Source organism: Hyalella azteca, unplaced genomic scaffold, assembly GCF_000764305.2.
Source record: "Hyalella azteca isolate HAZT.00-mixed unplaced genomic scaffold, Hazt_2.0.2 contig16485, whole genome shotgun sequence".
Classification (NCBI taxonomy): domain Eukaryota; kingdom Metazoa; phylum Arthropoda; class Malacostraca; order Amphipoda; family Hyalellidae; genus Hyalella; species Hyalella azteca.
This window is the reverse complement of record NW_025946306.1, coordinates 9774-30339: the sequence shown is the minus strand read 5'-3', so window position 1 is coordinate 30339 and position 20566 is coordinate 9774. Positions and strand designations below refer to the sequence as shown.

At 38.8% G+C, this 20566-nt stretch overlaps 1 protein-coding gene across 1 annotated transcript; it reads right to left on the bottom strand.

The window, feature by feature from the left end:
- Positions 1-640: 640 nt before the first annotated feature.
- LOC108671781 lies at positions 641-3412 on the bottom strand (the record flags this gene model as incomplete). Its single annotated transcript, XM_018159355.2, has 2 exons — positions 3272-3412; positions 641-2311 (listed from the first exon to the last, which is right to left on the bottom strand). A coding segment is annotated over exon 2 (1659 nt), but the record flags the coding sequence as incomplete, so codon positions are not given.
- Positions 3413-20566: the final 17154 nt, after the last annotated feature.

Genomic DNA, 20566 nt, shown 5'->3' with positions numbered 1-20566 from the left:
CAATGGAACGCATTTCTTCCTGGTAATACATTTTAATCTTTTCTGCAATATTATTTACATTGGTTTGCATTTGATCAACGATTTTTTCTGTGACATCATTGATTTCCTCCTGAATAGTATGTCGCGAGTCATCAAGGTAGGATGCGACAGGTTGCAACAAGTCACCCCAAGCCCTAGAACCTAATGCGCTATCACTCGCTACCTGCAAAAATGCAAAATATTTACCTTGTTGCGAAATATTTCTCATAGCCTCAGCGTACCCATCTATACTAAGTGTCTTAAACCTCTTGTTAATCTTCCGTCTCAACTGGTCTGTTGTTATATTAACAACTTCTCTCATAAATTTTTTCGTACGGGCATATCCAGCATTCAAAGAATCTATAAAAGTTCGAGCCTGCAATGGATTTGCATCAACAGCCCCTGTGATGGATGGAATAGACAGTATGTTTATACGAATCCATTCTACTAAATTGGTGTAATATTTCTGCATATTTATTGAGATAATGAGAAGATTAGACCACACATTATCGTTAATTTTATTTGCAGCGTCAATAATATCCTGCTGAACAGCATGCTTAGAGTCAGAGAGGTAGGTTACAACGGGTTGTAACAAGGCTTCCCATGCCCTAGTCCCTAGTACGCCGTCCCCCACAACCTGCAGGAATGCAAAATACTTACCCTGCTGCTCAATACTTAACAAAGCCTCATCACAGCCACCTATACCTAAGATAGTGAGGCTCTTGTTGATCTTTTCCGCCAACTGGTCTGTTGTTATATTAGCAGGTTCTCGCATTAGATTAGTCATACCGTTATATCCGGAATTGAAAAAATCATTAAACGTCCGAGCATCAGATGGATTTGCATCAACAGCCCTAGTACTGCTAGTAAAAGAGCGTATCTTTCTACGAATCTCTTCTAATAAATTTTTCGAATATATCAGCATGTTTTCTGAGATTATGCGTAGATTAGACCATACCTTGTCATTGATTACTTCTGCCAGAGCGCCTACAGCCACCTTGGACGTATCAGATATGGTATACCCGAAATCACCATCACTGGTTTCTGTGAACGCAAGATTTTCATTCACTATCCTCCCTACTTGCTCCTTTCCCTCTTCTAGATACCTTATATTACTTAGATGTCCTAACATATTTGGCCTTCTAAACATGCCAATCCTCGAATAATGATCACCGTCCATGATTAAAAGAGTGTCCACGAACTTCATTGCTTGCTCATAAAATGGTTTTTCCTTACCAGGAACCCATGCATCGGCTAATTGCTCCTTTAACCACTTCTTAACCTCATCTAGAAAATGGCCAATGGCTCTTATAACGAGATCATCTGATTCTGAAGTAAGGATCCCGTTTACTTTTCCATAATTAGGATCAATTTTTGTCACCATAAGGGCAATACTTCGCCGATATTTATCAATGTCTGTTATAAAATCTGTAACATGATTAAGTAATTTCAAGAAATCTTGTCTATCTACTCCACTTCTTACCGATGAATGATTAACAACAAAAATCAATTTAACATGTTCAGCATAATCTGCCACTTTTTTAATGAAGTAGGTTGTTGCTATTTCCATACTGGTACTCCTCGTATCACTAAACCCAGGGCAATCATAGTACGCATTATCTGTTTCAGGGTGAATTACTAACTCTGGGAAAATTGTCATCGAATTAAGAGTAGAATTGCCTATTCTATTTCCATCCACAATAATAAACGCTCCACTTGTCCCATATTCTTTTTTTGCTATCAACTTGTTATAGTCTCCAGCAAACCACTGAAGAAATGTACTCTTGCCGGCCCCAGTATTACCCAACACCAAGGTTATATTCTTATATCGTTCACTTAACTGGATTTTCTCTTGCCCTTCATCTAAAAGTTGAAATGTCCTGCTGATCTCACTATTGTTAGAGGAGGTTGACTCTAAAGTATAACGACGAGAGCGTCTACCTTTAAGCTCGTTGGAAGTGGGCCGGGTTTTCGTGCCCATTTTCATGAAAGAATAGTTTATGGGTACAACTTTTTGGGGCTTGAATGAGCTTGCTGCATCCACTCTCTTCGAAAGTTGAATGACGTGCTGGCTGTGTCTATTGCAATTTGTCGAAATCATTTGAGAGTTACTTGCGCTGGAAGAAGAGGATGTCAGCATACTCAATGGAAGAGTGTTTGCAGATGCTGAAGTGAAGAATGGAATGTCAGATCTCGGGGGACGAGCTGAAGAAGAAGAGCTGACCCTCTTGTGCACGCCTTGCATCGGAGGGTCGGAGGCCTGAGACGCCAGCCCAGGCATCACCACCACACCCTGAGGACGAGTTGGACTGATGACCAGGAACTTGTCTGTTAAAATAGGCGGCACTCTAACTGCTCTTGAGCTTATTACACGACTGAATCGTTATTGTGAATGGCATTTAAATGCTTACCGATGGGGCGCTTAACGCTGATCATTTATCGGAAGAAATTTCCATATATTGCGTCAAGTATCAAGCCTAAATAATGCTACTCATGTCAAGTATTTAACCATTTTCATATTGTTGTAATAAATTTCTTCATCTTATGAATTTAATGAAACTCTGGCAACTAATACCAGCATCTGAGTTCACAAGGAATTTAAAAGCAAAGAAAACGCCAAGAAAATTCACCATATCGATTTTGAAAACGTTTCGGAGTCCAGCTCCATCATCAGTTCGACTAAACTAAAAATGAATAAAACCACTTTAAAAGTCAAAATTCAGAGACAGACATAAAACCTAAACAAGACCTAACATTATATCGAAATAAACAGGACTAGTTATGAACAACTTAGTCCTAGGGGTACGACAAGAATATAAAATCCTAGCGATTTACTATTTCTTGTCGTACCCCTAGGACTAAGTTGTTCATAACTAGTCCTGTTTATTTCGATATAATGTTAGGTCTTGTTTAGGTTTTATGTCTGTCTCTGAATTTTGACTTTTAAAGTGATTTTATTCATTTTTAGTTTAGTCGAACTGATGATGGAGCTGGACTCCGAAACGTTTTCAAAATCGATATGGTGAATTTTCTTGGCGTTTTCTTTGCTTTTAAATTCCTTGTGAACTTGCGATGTAAGCAGACTAATGATATCAGCATCTGAGTATCTCATGAGGTTAAGAATGCAAGTAATTTCAACGAGATTGCGAAATGAATTAAATTACACTTCTTTAAACACTGCGATTCTTAACGGTTAATTACCACCTTCGCATTAATTTGACGTAACCAACCCTAATTACTTTGCAATACTCACACTCCGTCCATCAACGTAAGTTTTCGTGGCCACCTGGCTGCCGTCCAGCGTCAGAACCTGCACAAATTAAATGGAAGTTAAATTTGTTTGTTATTTAAGAAACATTTCTTGAGCGCATTCATCCATATCAGATATCAATTGAAAGAAATAACATTTATGCTTGGAAACCAAGTAGAACATAGCGTAAGTTAAAGAATTTGCTAAGGATCCCGTTTCCACCTAGAGTTGCAAAAAATAAATATGCGTCATTGCCGTGGTTCTTACACGCCTTCGTTTGGGGCATGCTGGGGTTCGATCGTACCCCCATCGATTTGGCATGGCTGACACTCCCATGTGCTTGCACTGTGGGGTGGAGCCTTGGAGGATACCATAGAGCATTTTCTCCTAGCATGCACGCAGTACCGCCTGGAACGTCAGGTGCTGATCAATAGTACCCAAGCCTTGGGTGTCCAGCATCCATCTGTTCGGATGCTTCATGGAGGAGGCAACTTTTGCAGAAATGTTCAGCATGCAATAATAAGAGCAACAGTCATCTATTTAACACAGACAAATCGCCTGGCTTCTCTGTAAGGCACAAGTAACATCTTGGTTTGAGCTCAAATCCAAAAGCTATAAGCCCATTTAATAAGATCTCAAAGAACCAGTGAAATAATACTGAAATTTCCCAAGTAAATTCTGCTGAGTCCAGGTGTAACACAACAAATATGCGTCATTGGTGCGATTTGAATCATATTAATTGGTTTCTATCAATTATTCGAAAGTGCAAGAAGCCTTACATGCAAGTTTGATTGAAAACCAAAGAATGTTTTCTATCAATAGTTTTCTTATTTGTCTTCTCAATGCGTCGAGCGAGATTTTTTGCTGATGTAGGCAGATTGAAAATCAGGTTGCAAAAAGAACAATTATTGAGCTTGAGTTATCGAACGAACTCCTACCCAAACTTGAGACTGATAAGAAAATCAACCTGAACTTGAAAAACCAATTGCGAGCTATAGCCACCAATCAACGATGCTCATCAACCACAGCAGTCTTAACTCCGGTTCTACGTCAAGAAGCTAAACAACTCCGAGACAACGACCAAATTGTTATACGGAAAGCAGATAAAAGAAATATTTTCTTTCGAAAAATTAACGAAATTAAATCAGACGAGTCCAAATTCAGTCATGTCGCAAGGGATTCGACAGAACACCTCCAGAGGAGAGCAAATAAATTAATCATGACAGCGAACTCCGCAACAGGATCTAAAAACTTACCCTATATAGCTGATTGTTGGGAGCTATTCTCCAGGCATCCTCTACGAAAACATTAAAACTCACAAAGACAACCTTCTCAGGCCTATGATTTAGCAAGTTGCTTCTTTAATATAAAGACATCTAAGGAATTGGACGCTATAATAAAACCATATACAATCCCTACTAACTACTCTCTGAAATCTAGAAATGACTTCTTGGAAATTCTTCACGCCAGGAGCCCTTCTGCATGGTCACTAAGCTTCACTGGATGTTACTAGTTTGTTGACTAATGCACCAACTGAAGAAACTTTAGAAATTATCATGCAGCATATGCATTCACACCAAATTCAGCCAGCCCCACCTATACAAAAATATCCTAATTGACCTTATAATTGACCTCTGTACTCCAGAATACTACTTCGGGACTCCTGATAAAAAAATTTACCAACAAATTAACGGCGTTGCCATATGATGTCCCCTGTATCCAACTTTTGCAGAATTCTATGTGTTTGATCTGGAAAATAGATTGTTACTCAAGGCACAGACAAAGCCTGAACTTTACTGCAGATACGTTGATACTTGATGGCAGTTTCGTCGTCAGTCGGAATGAACAACGCTTGAATGAACTGCGAAGAGCCTTAGAACAAGATTCAGTCTCAAAGTTAACCCATGAAATGGGACAAAATCACAAATTGAACTTCCCAGATATGATAGTCCGAGTTGAAGTTAATTCATTTGTCACTAATGTTTACCGAAAACCTACCGATGTAGGGCCCAGTTAAAATTTAGGGCAGGGAATAGAGCAGGCCGTCGCCGGCTGCAGAGCCGGCGTAGAGACGCGACAGAGCAGCGATAGAGCAGAAATGTCCGCTTTAGAGACGATATCTCTCTATATCAGCCATGGCGCAGCGCAGTTTTAGGGATAGATGGCCGGTTATTGTTTCACGGCTCCATCCTGCTAAAGCGCGACCAGCCCGGCTAAACCCGGCGCCGGTCTCGGCTCAAAATTTTAACTGGGGGAAAGTGCTAAACGAAGTCAGTGAAGGCCCACAATGCTATAAAACCAGCACCGTACGCGCTCTCATACAAAGATCATTCAAGACTTGCATATCCGAGAGTGATTTAAAAACTTAACCTAGAATTTCTAAACAAATCATAGTAAATAATGGCTTTTCAAATAGAACAGTCCGCACTGAAATATCAGATTATCGAGCAAGAGAAAACCTAATCAACAATGAAGCAGCATCTAATGGAACTATCACCAAAGCAGCATCTAATGAAACCCTCTCCTACCAAACCAGATGTACAAGGGCTACTAAGTATTTGAACGAGTATTACAGTCAATCATCCATAATGATATCAACAGCACAACAGATAAAGAAAAATAAAAACCTCTGATCTACTACAAAAAAAAATAAAATTAAAAACATTGTCCTGAAAAATAATCTTTGTAAAAAATCTAGACTGCTTTAAGAAAATATTGTTGTTTAAAAATTTTCTTGTAATATAGAAGGTTGCAGACTTTTTTGAAATATAAACTACCATGGCTCGTTGCCGACAAAAATTTACACTCAGTTTGCCCGATGCGCTCAGAGACTTCGCGTGTCAATGAATGCGCCGCCTCACGTGCCATCTACAGTCTGGAGGATCTAAGAACCACATGCGGGAGGCTCACAACGAGACCATCACCCGAGCGACATTGGAGGCCTGCACCAAGCATCGTTATGCGGCGTCCCGACGCGTCACGAATGGCTATAGCTGGAGCCCTTGTTGTCAAGATAGAGTCTCCAGCTATCAATTTGCAATCTAAGGAATTCGTCCGGCCGCTGAAATTATTTTTTAGAGTATTTTTAGGTTATGATTTCGAACTGTATCCACAAAACTCTTTATTTGTACTGCTGTCATTTCTAGATTTCAATTTCCAGTGTTGCAAACCTCTTCACCTGCTTGATAATGAATAATGCGTTTTTGAAACGTTGCATTCCATTCAAATGGCTCTTGGTAACCTGTTTTTTAATCTGCCTACGCAAGCAAAAAACATCGCTCGACTCATTGAGAAGACGGGAAAATTATTAATAGAAAACATACTCTGGTATTCGATCAAACTTGCATATAAGACGGGCTTCTGCCGAGCTATATCAGAAGCCTTATATGAAGATGTCAGTGAGTTACGAAAAAATATATATTTTATATTTTTTATGAAGCTTCGTGAATTAGCTACATCAATAATTTAATCCCGATTTCTGTCTTATATTAAAAGCCCAAATAATCTTAGAAAATTTAAGGACCCTCATCCTAAATAACCCAACTAACAATGAGCCATATTCACACACGCCGCTATGGTTTGTCTGGCGAGACTGGGGTGCTTGAAGGCGTTCATTTACAAGACACTCAACGAGGTCACGGCTAATGCGATCAACTATGGCGCTGTTGTCAAGGGAGAGGCGGGGTGCTTGAAGGCGTTCATTTACAAGACACTCAACGAGGTCACGGCTAAAGCGATCAACTATGGCGCTGTTGTCAAGGGAGAGGCTCCTTGTCACTGCACTCCTTGACACTGCACTCCTTGACACTGCACTCCTTGACACTGCACTCCTTGACACTGCACTCCTTGACACTGCACTCCTTGACACTGCACTCCTTGACGCTGCACTCCTTGTCACTGCACTCCTTGACACTGCACTCCTTGACACTGCACTCCTTGACACTGCACTCCTTGACACTGCACTCCTTGACACTGCACTCCTGAGTCTCCCTCCTCCTGAACTGATCATTGAGGCTCGTTGAAGGCACCTCTGTCTGATGGCGTGGCTGCTGCTTGCGCTGCTGCTTAAGTCGTCAGGGCAGGGACAAGGCGTCACTGTACTTGATGAACAAGTGAAGCTTATGAACGTCAGTTGGCAAACCTTATTAGGTTCAAAGCAAACGAATATTCCCGTTACTACCTGTAGTGCTCCAAGGCTTGAGAAAAGCTTGCAGTTTTCTAACAAAGAATTATGCAAAATCAACCTCAGCACTAAATATCCTTGCCAATAATAAAATGTGACGGTAGAAATTGCACCAGCTTCTATAGCTTTTTACACCATAGCTTCTAATGCTTGTAGCTAATCCTGTTGAATGATAACAAATTTAACTGTACAGGCCGATGCAATAATTATTCCAATTATTCCCATATAATTATGAATAATTAATAATTATTCCCAACGTGAACGATTCAACGGCCGGTGAGGTATTATTGTCCCAAAAATATTTATTGAGCGTGTCCCCAATACAAAATATATAATTATCATTCTCTTATTTTTATCCCGCCACCTTCATCAAATGAAATTCCAAAAGATTGGCAGGAGAGAGAAAATTTTCAACAATATAAGGATTTTCACAGAAAATAAGTTTGTAATTGTTACCTCAATTTCTACGTGACAATAGGGGCGATGGTGAGTAGTCTTAATTATGTTGGTGTCACTTGTATCAGTGTGCAAAGTCCATTGATAGTAATCATTCTCTCACTTTTGGATGGGAATGTGCTTGCACCAGCTTTGTCAAGCGGTGCCCCGACGCTTGCACCAGCTTCGTCAAGCGGTGTCCCGGCGCTTGCACCAGCTTCGTCAAGCGGTGTCCCGACGCTTGCACCAGCTTCGTCAAGCGGTGTCCCGTTCCCGACGCTTGCACCAGCTTCGTCACGCGGTGTCCCGACGCTTGCACCAGCTTCGTCAAGCGGTGTCCCGACGCTTGCACCAGCTTCGTCAAGCAGTGTCCCGACGCTTCCACCAGCTTCATCATGCGGCGCTCGACATTCGTCAATGTTTGCACTCAAGTTATTGCAATATCAATAAAATTTATGAAAATAATATCAAGAAAATTTTCAAGCGGAGTACAGATGTATATTTTTTCAGAAATTTCGTTTAAATGTTCTTAAATTTGTTCTGCCATTTATTCTCCCTTGAGCTGTTTTCGTGAAATTTATGCCACTTGTCGAAAATATTTCATGCAAAAAAACAAGTTAATGCGAATACTCCAAAACGGGGAGTGCTTGCCCCTATGACCAAAGGAGTATGACGAAACTGTATGAAGAAAGCGTCCCATAAATACATTATAGGAGAGCAATTAGAGACGGACAGTGAATAGTAGCGAATATATTATTGAGTAACGAATATATTATTGACTACGGTACTATGATCTAAGCAACTGGCAATTCATCGGCCTCCTGGATTCTGGACTTCTGAGATTAAGAGATCAAATGTAGACAGCGAATTATACGAGAGATATCTAGCATGCTAATTTAACTGGATTTCCATTGGGTTTGATACTAACGTTTAAAATTATTGGACAATTTCATCGAATACGTCGCGATGCTTTCTCCCATCGGATTTCGCAAAAATCGGCCTTCACAGGGAATACGCTTCGATTATAAAAAGCTATTTAATAAGTAGTTAGAAGTTAGCTTTGACTGATTTGATTATAAGTAAGCAAAATTTGAATACATAATTTTAACTGTACAAGTTTTCAATAAGAGTCGAAGGAAATATTTGGTGCTGCCCCCAGTTCAGTGGATATGAACTTTGATATATATGATTATGGAATATTATATTATTAATGTATTCGTTTACTTTTTATATTATAATAATTGACTGAGTAGTTTAAAATTATCGTTCTTTGTATTATTATCTATGTATTCATTGCATTTCAGCGATAAAAAAATTAATTTAAAAAAATGCGTGCCAAAGATTAAAAATTGTCGGCATCTTTGATTTAAATAAATGTTGAAGATTAATTTTAAGAAAATAGGGGCAAATTGTCACACGACTCGAAATTGTACGCATATATCTGTTAGTGGAAGCGTGGTCAACAAAAGTTAAATAAATAATCTTATGTCTTGGATCAACGTGAGTTTCAATAGATAACGATTAAAAATGGAACTTTCTCCAGAATACTCTCCTACGGGCGTTGTAAGAATTTTTTTGCTTCGTTTTCGCGTATAGGTTAGTTAGGCATGCAACCGGGGCTAGAACTTGCGTTTAGCGCACTATGCGAAAAGGAAGCGGCCAAAAAATCGTGACCACGCTCGCATGAGTTAATTGTGAATAATTGACTTCGTATTTGATTAGCATTAGAACAAGATCAGTTTCGATAGAAACGTATGCATGGAAAATGTGTTCACTCTTGGCCATTAAAGTGCTTATATGTGCTTATAAAAACAGAGTAAAAAATGTGACAATGTTCCAACGTTCATATTGTGGATAAATAGGTTTGTGTTTAGTCAAGTCAATATCGGTTTTGATATGAGGATTCATGCGTGGAAAACCTTCTATAAAAATTCGTTCTGAAAATTTGTACTGAAGGTGTTGGACCAGTCTTTTCGCCCAAGTTATCAGGATTAGTTAAAAAAAACTAACGCTATGTGTCATCAAAACGCCTCAAGGATTTTTTTATACCTTAAATAAAGTTAAAATCAAAAGGTAAATCCAATTGCTCTAAAATTTGACTGGGAAAGAAATAAAAAATTTTATTATATGCAATGATTTCAAACCAATGCAAGTTGATTCATCGTATCACGATTTACAAAGACCGTAGCAGGACTGTGACGTGACGATGAGACGAACCTCTAAGGAGCCTTCATCGAAATGATGCCCAAAGAGCGGGCGCGTCATCAGTGATAAGCAATAGTCGACTTCAAGTCTTCGAGCCCTCCGATGCAGTGCGACTGTTTGCACCATAAAAACTTCGAACGTTTTTTTGAAACATTCTCTGGCATTTCAATTGTCACAGACTAAAAAAACTGCACCTCGTGAAATGGAATGTTTTGTTGCGGCTGAGTGCTAGTGACTTCTATAGCGACAATTGAAGATATCAGCCCCCTGAATAGTATGGCGATACGTTTGTTGTGGTATTCCATGAATATGGATATGAATTTAATCCAAAATAGCGAATTCAGCATGCAAATAAATCAAAAAGGGTAATTAGTTTGTGTATATTGATACTCAGTTGAGAGATTAATGCGAGCCATTCAAGGCAACAGAGCGACATCCTTAATTTCGGGATCAGGAGTTAGAGGTTTTGCATTATAGGGTCGGTGCTGAGGAGGCCGAGTCTGTAGTGTAGCTCATTCTGTCAATATTTACATACTGCAATACTGAACTTGTCTTTCACTATCTGTACCATATTAATTTGTAATACACGTTTCATGTCACAAATAGTAATTAAAAGTTCAAAAATAGTTCAATAAATATTTCAGTTTTAGAAAAATCCGTTTGTTGATTTTTTAATCTCTCTCCGCCATTAGGCGGAGAGGAAGTTAAATTGTAGAATTATGTGATGAGGTGCTGGCAATTTTACTTTGTATGTGCACGCACGAGGCACGAATTCTGTCAAATAATTCACATTGATTCGAATCCTACATTTCGAGATGGGAATTGTCGCTGCATGAGGCGCCTCTGTACTATTGTGGTGCGCTCTTCAATATAGATGCAATTGAAATATATCAATAATTATGACTGATCGATGGTAATAACAATTCCCACGCTCTCCTGGGCCCGGAAGTTTTCTGGTGAGAGCTCCGAATAAATTAATTTCCTCCTTGAATGTAACTCATTCACGAGGGTCGCGATTCATTGGCCTAAACCAAGGGCACCTTGATTGCTACTCATGGATGAATAAATTTGGTGAGCTTGAGGCGTCCACGAGATTTATTTTTATTCAGACTCAGCGGAGTAATAATAAATTTTGATTTGATTTGTAACTAGAGTTTGAAAATATGAACAGATTATGCCAGAGTTTTTGTATATGGTCAGATGTTAATGAATTATTATACTGGCAATGCATGTTTAATGACGGCATCGAGTGTTGGTGATGAATACAACAATGGAGTTACTTGAGCGAGAAAAGTTTTAGAACAAGTGCCGGAAAATAAGCTCAAATTAGATATCTCAGACGACTCCTGAAATGAATGAATGAAGACTCCAAGTAATCGGATAAAAAACACGGGGAAATTATATGGGATTCATTCCTAAATCTACCCAATTGATCACAAATTACCTGAAGGCGTACTCAACAATTTCTTAAGGGTATAAAGATTACAATCAAACAGATATGTCAGCGATACAAAATTCGTTCCCTTTTGGGCAATCGATTCATGTTATTATAATACGAAATTGTCCACTGCGTTTTGCGTATTAGAAGGCTGCAAGTGCGCTGCTGTTTAAACTGATAATCAATTTTCCGTTACCATTTCGATGGAGATGTTTGGTAACATTTCGAAAAAATAATTGCCTTAGAATGACCTACGCGGAAAAATATGTTTAAACTGTACGCATCATTAATGTATAAACTGTCACATTTGCTGCGATGTAACGACTATGAGAAGGAAAATTACTTTAGTTGTTGATACAATTTTATGTGTTGCGATCAATTTTATTTCTGTATTCAGTAGTTATGAATATATGGCAAAACTTCTCGAGCTTTTGAGGACGTCGATTTAGAATGTGGGATGCGTGCATCCCTTAGTCAGGCGGTGTTTTGGCTCATGAACGGCGCAGTGAGACGAATAGCGTCGCCTTCTGACTTCGTCTCAGTGAGCGCGCCTCAACAAGGGCTCGGGCTTCAGTCCTGCAATAGGCAATCATCGGATCATGTCATGCAGGGCGCCTTCCCCAACTGCTGCAAGTTTTGAAATCCTTTGGCCACGAAAAAGAACAGAAAATTTCAGAATTTCCTTATTATTCAACACCTATTTTCACCTTCAAATTATGATTTTTCGAGGACAGGTTTCGTAATCAAATCATTTATCCAGCCTTTTGTTACCTCCATTGTAGTTAGTACCATAAAGTATCGATTTCATTATACAGTCAATTTTGGATAGGTTTCCTCGATAGACTAGTTTTTAGGTCTCCGGGAAACACGTCGCGAACATCACAGGACTGCGTCGTTATATCAAACCATTGATATCTAATCATGATTTCCGCGAAACTCGCTCGCATATTTGAATACTTTATCACAAGGTTTTAGTATTTCGATCTAAAAATTGCTTCTTACCACTTGCTCCAGCGCCCTAACTCACGGTAACGCAATATTCTGAAGTCGATATTCACCATCGACTTCATTAACATAACCAAATTTTCAGCCCCAGTCAAACTACTGCGCATAATGCAAGTTTTGGTAGCACATCTTCCTGCTATTTCATTTAATATAAAATAATTATTTGAAAATACAGCCCGTGTCAGCACAACATCGAATTTCTAGATATTACTTCTTCTTCGAATACATCGATGTCACGCGTATCTATTTCAAAGATATATAAAAACGAGGCAATATATATCAGGGCAGTAAAAACAGACTTCATATTGTGGATTCGAAGGAGACATCAAGCAGGCGATATATCTTTAAAGATAATGTGTTTAAATTTTTTATTGCAATTTCAGAGTGTGTTGGCGCTAAATACATGGACAAACTCACAGCCTCTAGTTTTTTTCCGCGTTGTCATGTTACTGAATTGTGCTACCCAATTCTGTTAATTACAGTTGGGAGGGAAAATAGTTCAGTTTGGGATACAATTGTCGGTCGAGGAACTTCGTCAGAACGGAGTTTTCAGTAGTTATGCATAGGAAGCGACTGTCTTCTACTTCTATGTGAATAATAGATAAGAAAAACTGTAATTAATATTGAGCCTTCTGGGCTGGAAAGTGGCTATTGATGTGAAAACTAATAATGGAGATGTTACTCCCTGGGGGTCTGCGGTCACGCTGCGGGCGCTCACGATGACGGGTCACAAAACTTGAATTGATTTACCAGGCAAAGCTTGGGCATCGCTGCTGCCCTCGGCAACCGCCGCTTGATGAGGCGTCTTTGTCCGACAGCCGCAGACAATTTATTTAACATCTCTGATTGTCTCACAATACAGAAAAACACATATTGTAAAGTTCCTCTTTTACCACGCGCATTTGGCCCGATGTCTTTTTAATGTTCATTTTATGCAAGCCTTCCATCCAAGTAATGTTCAATAATTTCACATATTTAAATACATATTAACAGGTGACCTGAGAGCTGCATCAATATGGCAGGTTTATCTTAAGATTTGAGAATAATTATTCAATATACATGTTCAATAAATTCTAATTGAGCACACACGTCCAAATTCACAGATCCAAACCTTCAAGTGTGTTGTCCGGAAATAAAGATTACATTTCAATTAATTCCTTCTATGCTTGTCCTAATTAAGTTTTCTCACAGTTATTTAAACGCACATTGAAAATTTTTGTGTTATTCCCGTTCAATTCAGGCAGGAAAATTTTTTATTTCAAACTTAATATCCTAGTCCATAGGAGAAACTGTTTCATGCTGCTACAGTCCACGAAATAATACCGCACCTGTAATGTTCGAAGGCTTCAAGTAGACGCTTGCTCGTCATAACTCAGTTGTTTTTCCTGTACTTCGGCGATGTTGCTGGCTGCCTGTCTATATGAACTCATAAACTCAAACTTCCATGCTCTGATGTATAAACTGATTCGTTGGCTTGCGCACTTTCGTGAGGAGTGTGAGAATAATTAACCCTCAGCGAAAAAAGTAAAAAAAAACGGTTATTCATCACAGATATGACGTTCACCTTGTAACATCAAGTTATATTGCACAGCTAATGATCAAATTAATGTATTCGAGCCTTGGTTTATCATAAGCATAGTATAGCAGGGCCGGCGTCGAATTTTAGGCCACGTCCGGCGTGTCGCCGATACCTGGTATGTTCGAACGCAACGTCGCTCACTTATAGTACCCATAATACGATTATTTTTATCTAAATATTTATGAGCCCTCAGCGCTGAGAAGCGTCTAGGGGAAGAAAAAACAACGATAAAACTGCACTAAAGGCTTGAATTAGGTTCAAGTCCGTTAATAAGATCGATGGGGAATATCGACTCAACAATATTGCAATATCGCGAGTATTGCAATATTGTTGTAGCCTCATCTTTAGGGCCAACCCCCATCATACATCTCATGATGATGGCGCGCATTATGGATGTTGAGTTTTTTGAAGTGGTTTCGAACCCGCCGGAGGCAGCGAGATTTAAGTGCGGCAATTAGATGTTAAAGAAGTTCAATTGGGGGAACGGAAATTGATTTTCCAAATTGAATATACATTGAATAACCTATTGAAGCTTACTAGTTTCATTTAATAATTATATTTTCAGAGCTTAAATTCCAGTCGCGCATTGTAGATACAACACGCATGTCTCACGTTAGTTCCAGTCTCCTATTGTTGAGAGGCACGTGGAGTTGCACGTGTTGTTGAGAGAGGCACGTGGAGTTGCACGTGTTGTTGTGAGAGGCACGTGGAGTTGCACGTGTTGTTGAGAGAGGCACGTGGAGTTGCACGTGTTGTTGCGGGAGGCACGTTGAGTTACACGCGTTGATGTCAAAACAATTTTCAGGTTCGGACAATATTCTTCAGATGACGTTGGTTTATCAAAATCCAGGTTCAAGAAAGTAATTTAATTTGTTTTAAAGACGTTTTGAATGAGACAACATTCATTTTCAAGTTATTTAAAATATTATAAAGTTTACAAAGTTTATTTTCTTTACAAAGTTTTGGTGGAAATAAGTAAATAATACACGTAAATATGATACAACACGATAATTGGAACCGGGAAATAATTCCGAAACAATATCAAGGTTCAGAAAATCCAGTAGTTATGAGATGGATAGCTGGAGTCCAATCCGTAGAGATGAGGGCTTCAGCTATCGTCGGACGGATATATCGGGCCACTGCAAGATGACGATGCTGGTGAGTACCTCCAGCACAATGGGAGTTGTTGTCAAGGGTTTCATGGAGCCTGTTGAATAAATCATGGATTTTAAGATGAAGTTGCTTGAGTATAATACTTTGAAACCTGGTCTGATTGCGAGCTTGTCACAGGACTCAGGTGGCAGGAAAAACTGCTGCTCAGCGTCGCTACAGAGGTATAAGCTACGGCGTCGACCGTACGGTTGGTGAACTAAACCGACGCGTTACACTATGCCACCAAATGCGTCATTATCGTTACGTTCCATATTCCACCAACCATGCGCAGACCTCACTCGACAGCTCCCAACGACGCACTGGCGTCTGCGGACTGTTTTAACCAGATACTCTCCTCGTGTATAGCCTCTCAGCCGGCAAAACTGGACTCGCCGCGAATACTCGGAGCGAATACAAGCCCCGTGTATAAGCACCTTATAGGAAGTTTGGTACGAACAAACGTTTGGCACGAGTTAGACCTTAAAAGGGACTCAAACCGCGCCGCCAGCATTACAACGTCTTACAAATTCTTGACATGGATGTCTAATGTGGTCATGATCTCGCCATGTTTAGGTGAAAATAGTTTAGAACATCGTAATAAAACGAGAAGATGTTGCAGCAGTTTGGCATTAAAACAATTAATAATCATGATGCAAACTGACGGCTGCGAGACCGGCCGCAAGTCCGGCCGTAAATTTGTCCGAGACGTGGCCGCCGTGCTCATGTGTGCGGCTTATAACTGTGTGGCGGATAAGGAAATTTTCTGATTGAATGCTTGATAGATTAAATTCTAATATAATAAATAAAATATAGAGAAATAAAATGAAATAATAATATGTATACTTATTCTTGTACGTGATATTTTGTTGGACAAATGTTAGCATGGCTTCAAAATTTACCTGGAAGAACGAATGTTGAAACCCTGATTGCATTCACTACAATTTCCGTTCTTGCGTACGCATGGTGCGGAAGAGTTGTTTTCAATGGAAGCTTTGTTGTGAGTGAGGCTGTTGGCCATATACTTATATTATAACGTTTTTCGATTTGACCGTGAAAGTGAGAAGACGTGCTGTGTGTTATCCCAAAGCGCAAAGTGAAATCTGCAATCTGCAGATCATTCTAGATAATCTAGTCTTCTCAAAGTCAAATCTCTTTGAAAAATAATTAAAAATCCTAAAGCAGAAAATTGATTATGATGAAAACTAAGAAACATCCAAGTCTGGGATCAAAACCTCCAGACAGCCAACCGACTACTTCAACTACAAGGATGCCCAAGGGAAAAGTCGACAACCTAAATGCTCATTCTTCATCAGCCCCAGTAAAAACAGCCTCAAATCTTCCAAAAGACCAGGAAGAAAAGCAAGTACCAAAGCGAAAACGCCACCACCAAGCAAAGAAATCTGAATGCACTGAAAATAACAGTAAAACAACTCTGGACAAAATCAGCCAACTGAAAAGCCAGACAAAATATGATCAAATAGCCTTCAGCATTGAGAGTCTCACATCTATAGACTCAAATCCTGAAGGAGTCTTGTCATCAAGCACCAGCTCATCAAAATCTGACCTAACTGCTGGTGATATGAACACAAATGAAAAACCACCTCACAAGAAACCCTGCCCACAGCCAGAAGCTATTGAAACAGCAAGTTTATATCCAGTAAACTCAAATAATAATGCTTCAAGTCAAAAAGAAGTACCAACTCCATTAGCAAATTTACCATCCTTGCAAGCAAACATAGAATCAATGGTAGAGCAGGAAGACCAGGACCAAAGCCTAGCACAAGCAACCAGACTACCCATCAACAGCACTGGAAAGAAAAGGAACTCAGCACATGCAGACCTATCCAGCAGAAGCATTATACAAAATCTACCTCCATCAACAAGAAAAGTCCATGTCAAAAGCCTAGATGAAAATATACTCCTAGCCAAGCTAAACCCTCTGAAGCTATAAGTAGACCAAAAAAGTATCATGGATACCAGCATCATCATACATAAGATATTGGCTTTAATGGCTTAAATCTTGGGTAAATGAGAAAATTAAATATGAACTGATTCTAAAAAATCACTGGTTTGCCTCTATGATTCCCATGGAATTTCCAATGGATAAGGTCACAGCAGACAGCACCCATCATGGGCATCATTCATCATTGTAGACTTTGTAGTGGCGTTCATAATTTAACTATTTACCCAATTACCCTGTCTGCTGAATGATTTTGACACGAGAGATAACATGCACTGGCAAACAGTGCATGTCTCTATTATGCAGTGCCATATTAGCCTATCAGCATTGACTTAGATTAGGTTTATACCAATAATCTGTCTAACATCTTCTGCAGCTGCAATTTTTAATAAAATTATTAAACTTTTAACCTTGCCGTCTTCGCCCTTCTAATCATTTGTAACCGTCCCTGTCAGTCTGCTGATATAATTGTGTTATTACTTGTAAAAATTTTCCTGAATATAGGTATTAGTATTAAAAATGACCGCATTGACAAAAGTGCATGTGTTAGCATGCGCTACCACCGTCCCATTTAGAAAAGACCCATTTCAATCCATTTGTATCCAATATTTTTGAAATTAAATACCTACCTACAGTTTTTAATACCAATTGCACAGTGTTGAGGATATTTTTTGTTTATCCCCTACTCCCAATTTAAATAGTTTAGGCTACATTTGGCTAGGTTATGTTCCACTCCTTTCACTGTTTTAATTGAAGACAGGAGAGCGTGAAAATAAAAAAAATCCTTGCCGCAGCAGGCGCAGCTAAATGAGCATTTAAATGTCTGTTTCAATTTCATTTCTATTGGTACTTATGAATTGAGAAAAAAATCAGGGCAAAGTAGCGCGGAGGTGGCTACGCTATGGCAAGAAAAACTAATGGGAAAAAAATCCAGTAAACATTTCTGTCTGACCAGTTGCGTTGACAATTTTAGAACAAATTTTTTGAATGAATTTTCATAGCAGGTCTAATAAGCAGAAGTGAGTCATTTCTATCATGACAAAGTTAAGAACACAGCTATTTATGGACAATACTTTTTCTGCGAGCATTGTCGGAATTCATTTAGATTTTAAATAGTGTGATAGTAATAATTTTTAGCATGTTTCATATGCACCAGTTTTTATAATAGAAACCAAGCTCGACCCTTTCAACAACAAAGCTATATATTCAAAATACACTACTGCCAGTGCTTAGGGTAGTCCATGGTACAGAGGGTGGATGCAGTGTCGCCAATATATGGGTTTTTGAGCCTTAAGTGTCGCCGAGTAATTTTAAGATGCGTCGCCGGGTAATTTTTAATGAAAAGCCATTTACGCTGAGTAATGAAAAACTATTTACAAGCCACAATCTTATTTATGAGGTTGCATGCACGTGTTACCCCAAATAACTAATTTTACCCTAAAAACAGTCCGATTGTACAGCAAGTGTCAACTGGACATGTGATAATGCAGTCTGACCACTCTAATGTGACCGCAACTACGTAATCGTAAACTTGATGTTTACATTTTTTGGTGGGAACTCATCGCAACTGATTTCCGGACAAGCTTCACTGCATACTGATCAATCCAAAATACCGGAAACCTTACTTTTTTAAATAGTTGGCCAAAGACTGACAAATATATTAAATGAAAGAATTTCAATCTAAATGTGTTGGCAAGATCTTCTGAAGGCACAAATTTTGCTACAGAAGCATTGCCAAAGTTCTTGCAATATTCATCCACTCTCTGCACAGTGGAGGGTAGTAGTAGTGTAACCTCTTGACCACTTTTACGGCCAGGCTGGCAGCTGGTTTCCAAGTTTCAGTGAGCCTAAAATATCTCTAATTGATCAATGCAGCTTGATGAAAATTTGCAAATGCGTTTAGTATGACCTAACAGCGATGTTTAGGCCATTATAAGTTTTTCAATTTTGCTTTCATTTGCAAGTTATGTGGTCCTAAATTTGCAGTGAGCCTAATATATATCTTATCCTACTGCGCAAGCTTTCCCGTATTACTAAATATTACTAAAAAGAAACGGCAAAAGCATAAAAAATGATCACAATATACACTTCACCATTAGGCCCTATTGAACATGTGTGCAAAGTTTCATCAAGATGTATTCTTTAATTTGAGAGTTTTCCAAGTTTCAGTAAGCCTAAAATATCTCTAATTGATCAATGCAGCTTGATGAAAATTTGCAAATGCGTTTAGTATGACCTAAAAGCGAGGTTTAGGCCATGATAAGTTTTTCAATTTTGCTTTCCTTTGCAAGTTATGTGGTCCTAAATTTGCAGTGAGCCTAATATATATCTTATCCTTCTGCACAAGCTTTCCCATATTACTAAATATTACTAAAAAGAAATGGTGAAAGCATAAAAAATGATCACAATATACACTTCACCATTAGGCCCTATAGAACATGTGTGCAAAGTTTCATCAAGATGTATTCTTTAATTTGAGAGATATTTAAGGTTCACTGAAACTTGTAGACCTGCTATGTGTCTGGCCGTCAATGTGTCAAAGAGGTATATATACATGCAAAAATGAAGCTGACACAAAATTAAAATAAAAAGCTATCAATAAAGTTTAAAGATATAATTATAAGTGCCAAATTTGATAAAAAATCTGGCATGCTGATTAAAATTAAAGCAGAATTAAAATACCCAGTCATGATTGCACATGGGCATTGTAAGTGAATAGTTTCGTTTTTGATTTGGTAAAGTTCACTTTCAATTCCATAAACTTATGTGTTGAAAACATGCTATGAAACTTTGTTCTGTAAGTTTGTTTCAAAAATTGTACACAGTGTTGGACCATATATCAATTGCGAATAATCCCTCAACACAAAGCTTATTCTAAATTAGGAATTAAATCAAAAACAAAATCCAGAGTAGAGCATATAGGAAATGAATGAAGGTCTCCTCTATGGCACAAAAGAGCGTCTTTCTGGAAGGAGAGAACAAGTTCGAATTCTAAATCTGATCTTCAAACATGAAGTGTTGAACAATGGGTGTCAACATGTGCCGTGTTGTTGCCAGTAGTACGCTTTGAACTGGCGCCATGTGGGGTTGTCAATCACTGCGCTGCCAGTACCAAACTTGCATCGTTGGCTTCACAGAGCAGAACCTACTAACATTGGAGCAAGAGATATGTAAGCTCTATTTTTTAATGGTAATTTATTTGTAAACTGAGTTATATTTTACAGTTTACCATCGGCATTCATAAAATTTTGAAGCAATGCAAATGTTTAATTTGCGTTCAGAAATTGTATGTTGACCCTAGAAAAAAAACATTTTCTCAATTGCCACTATGATTCTGGGCA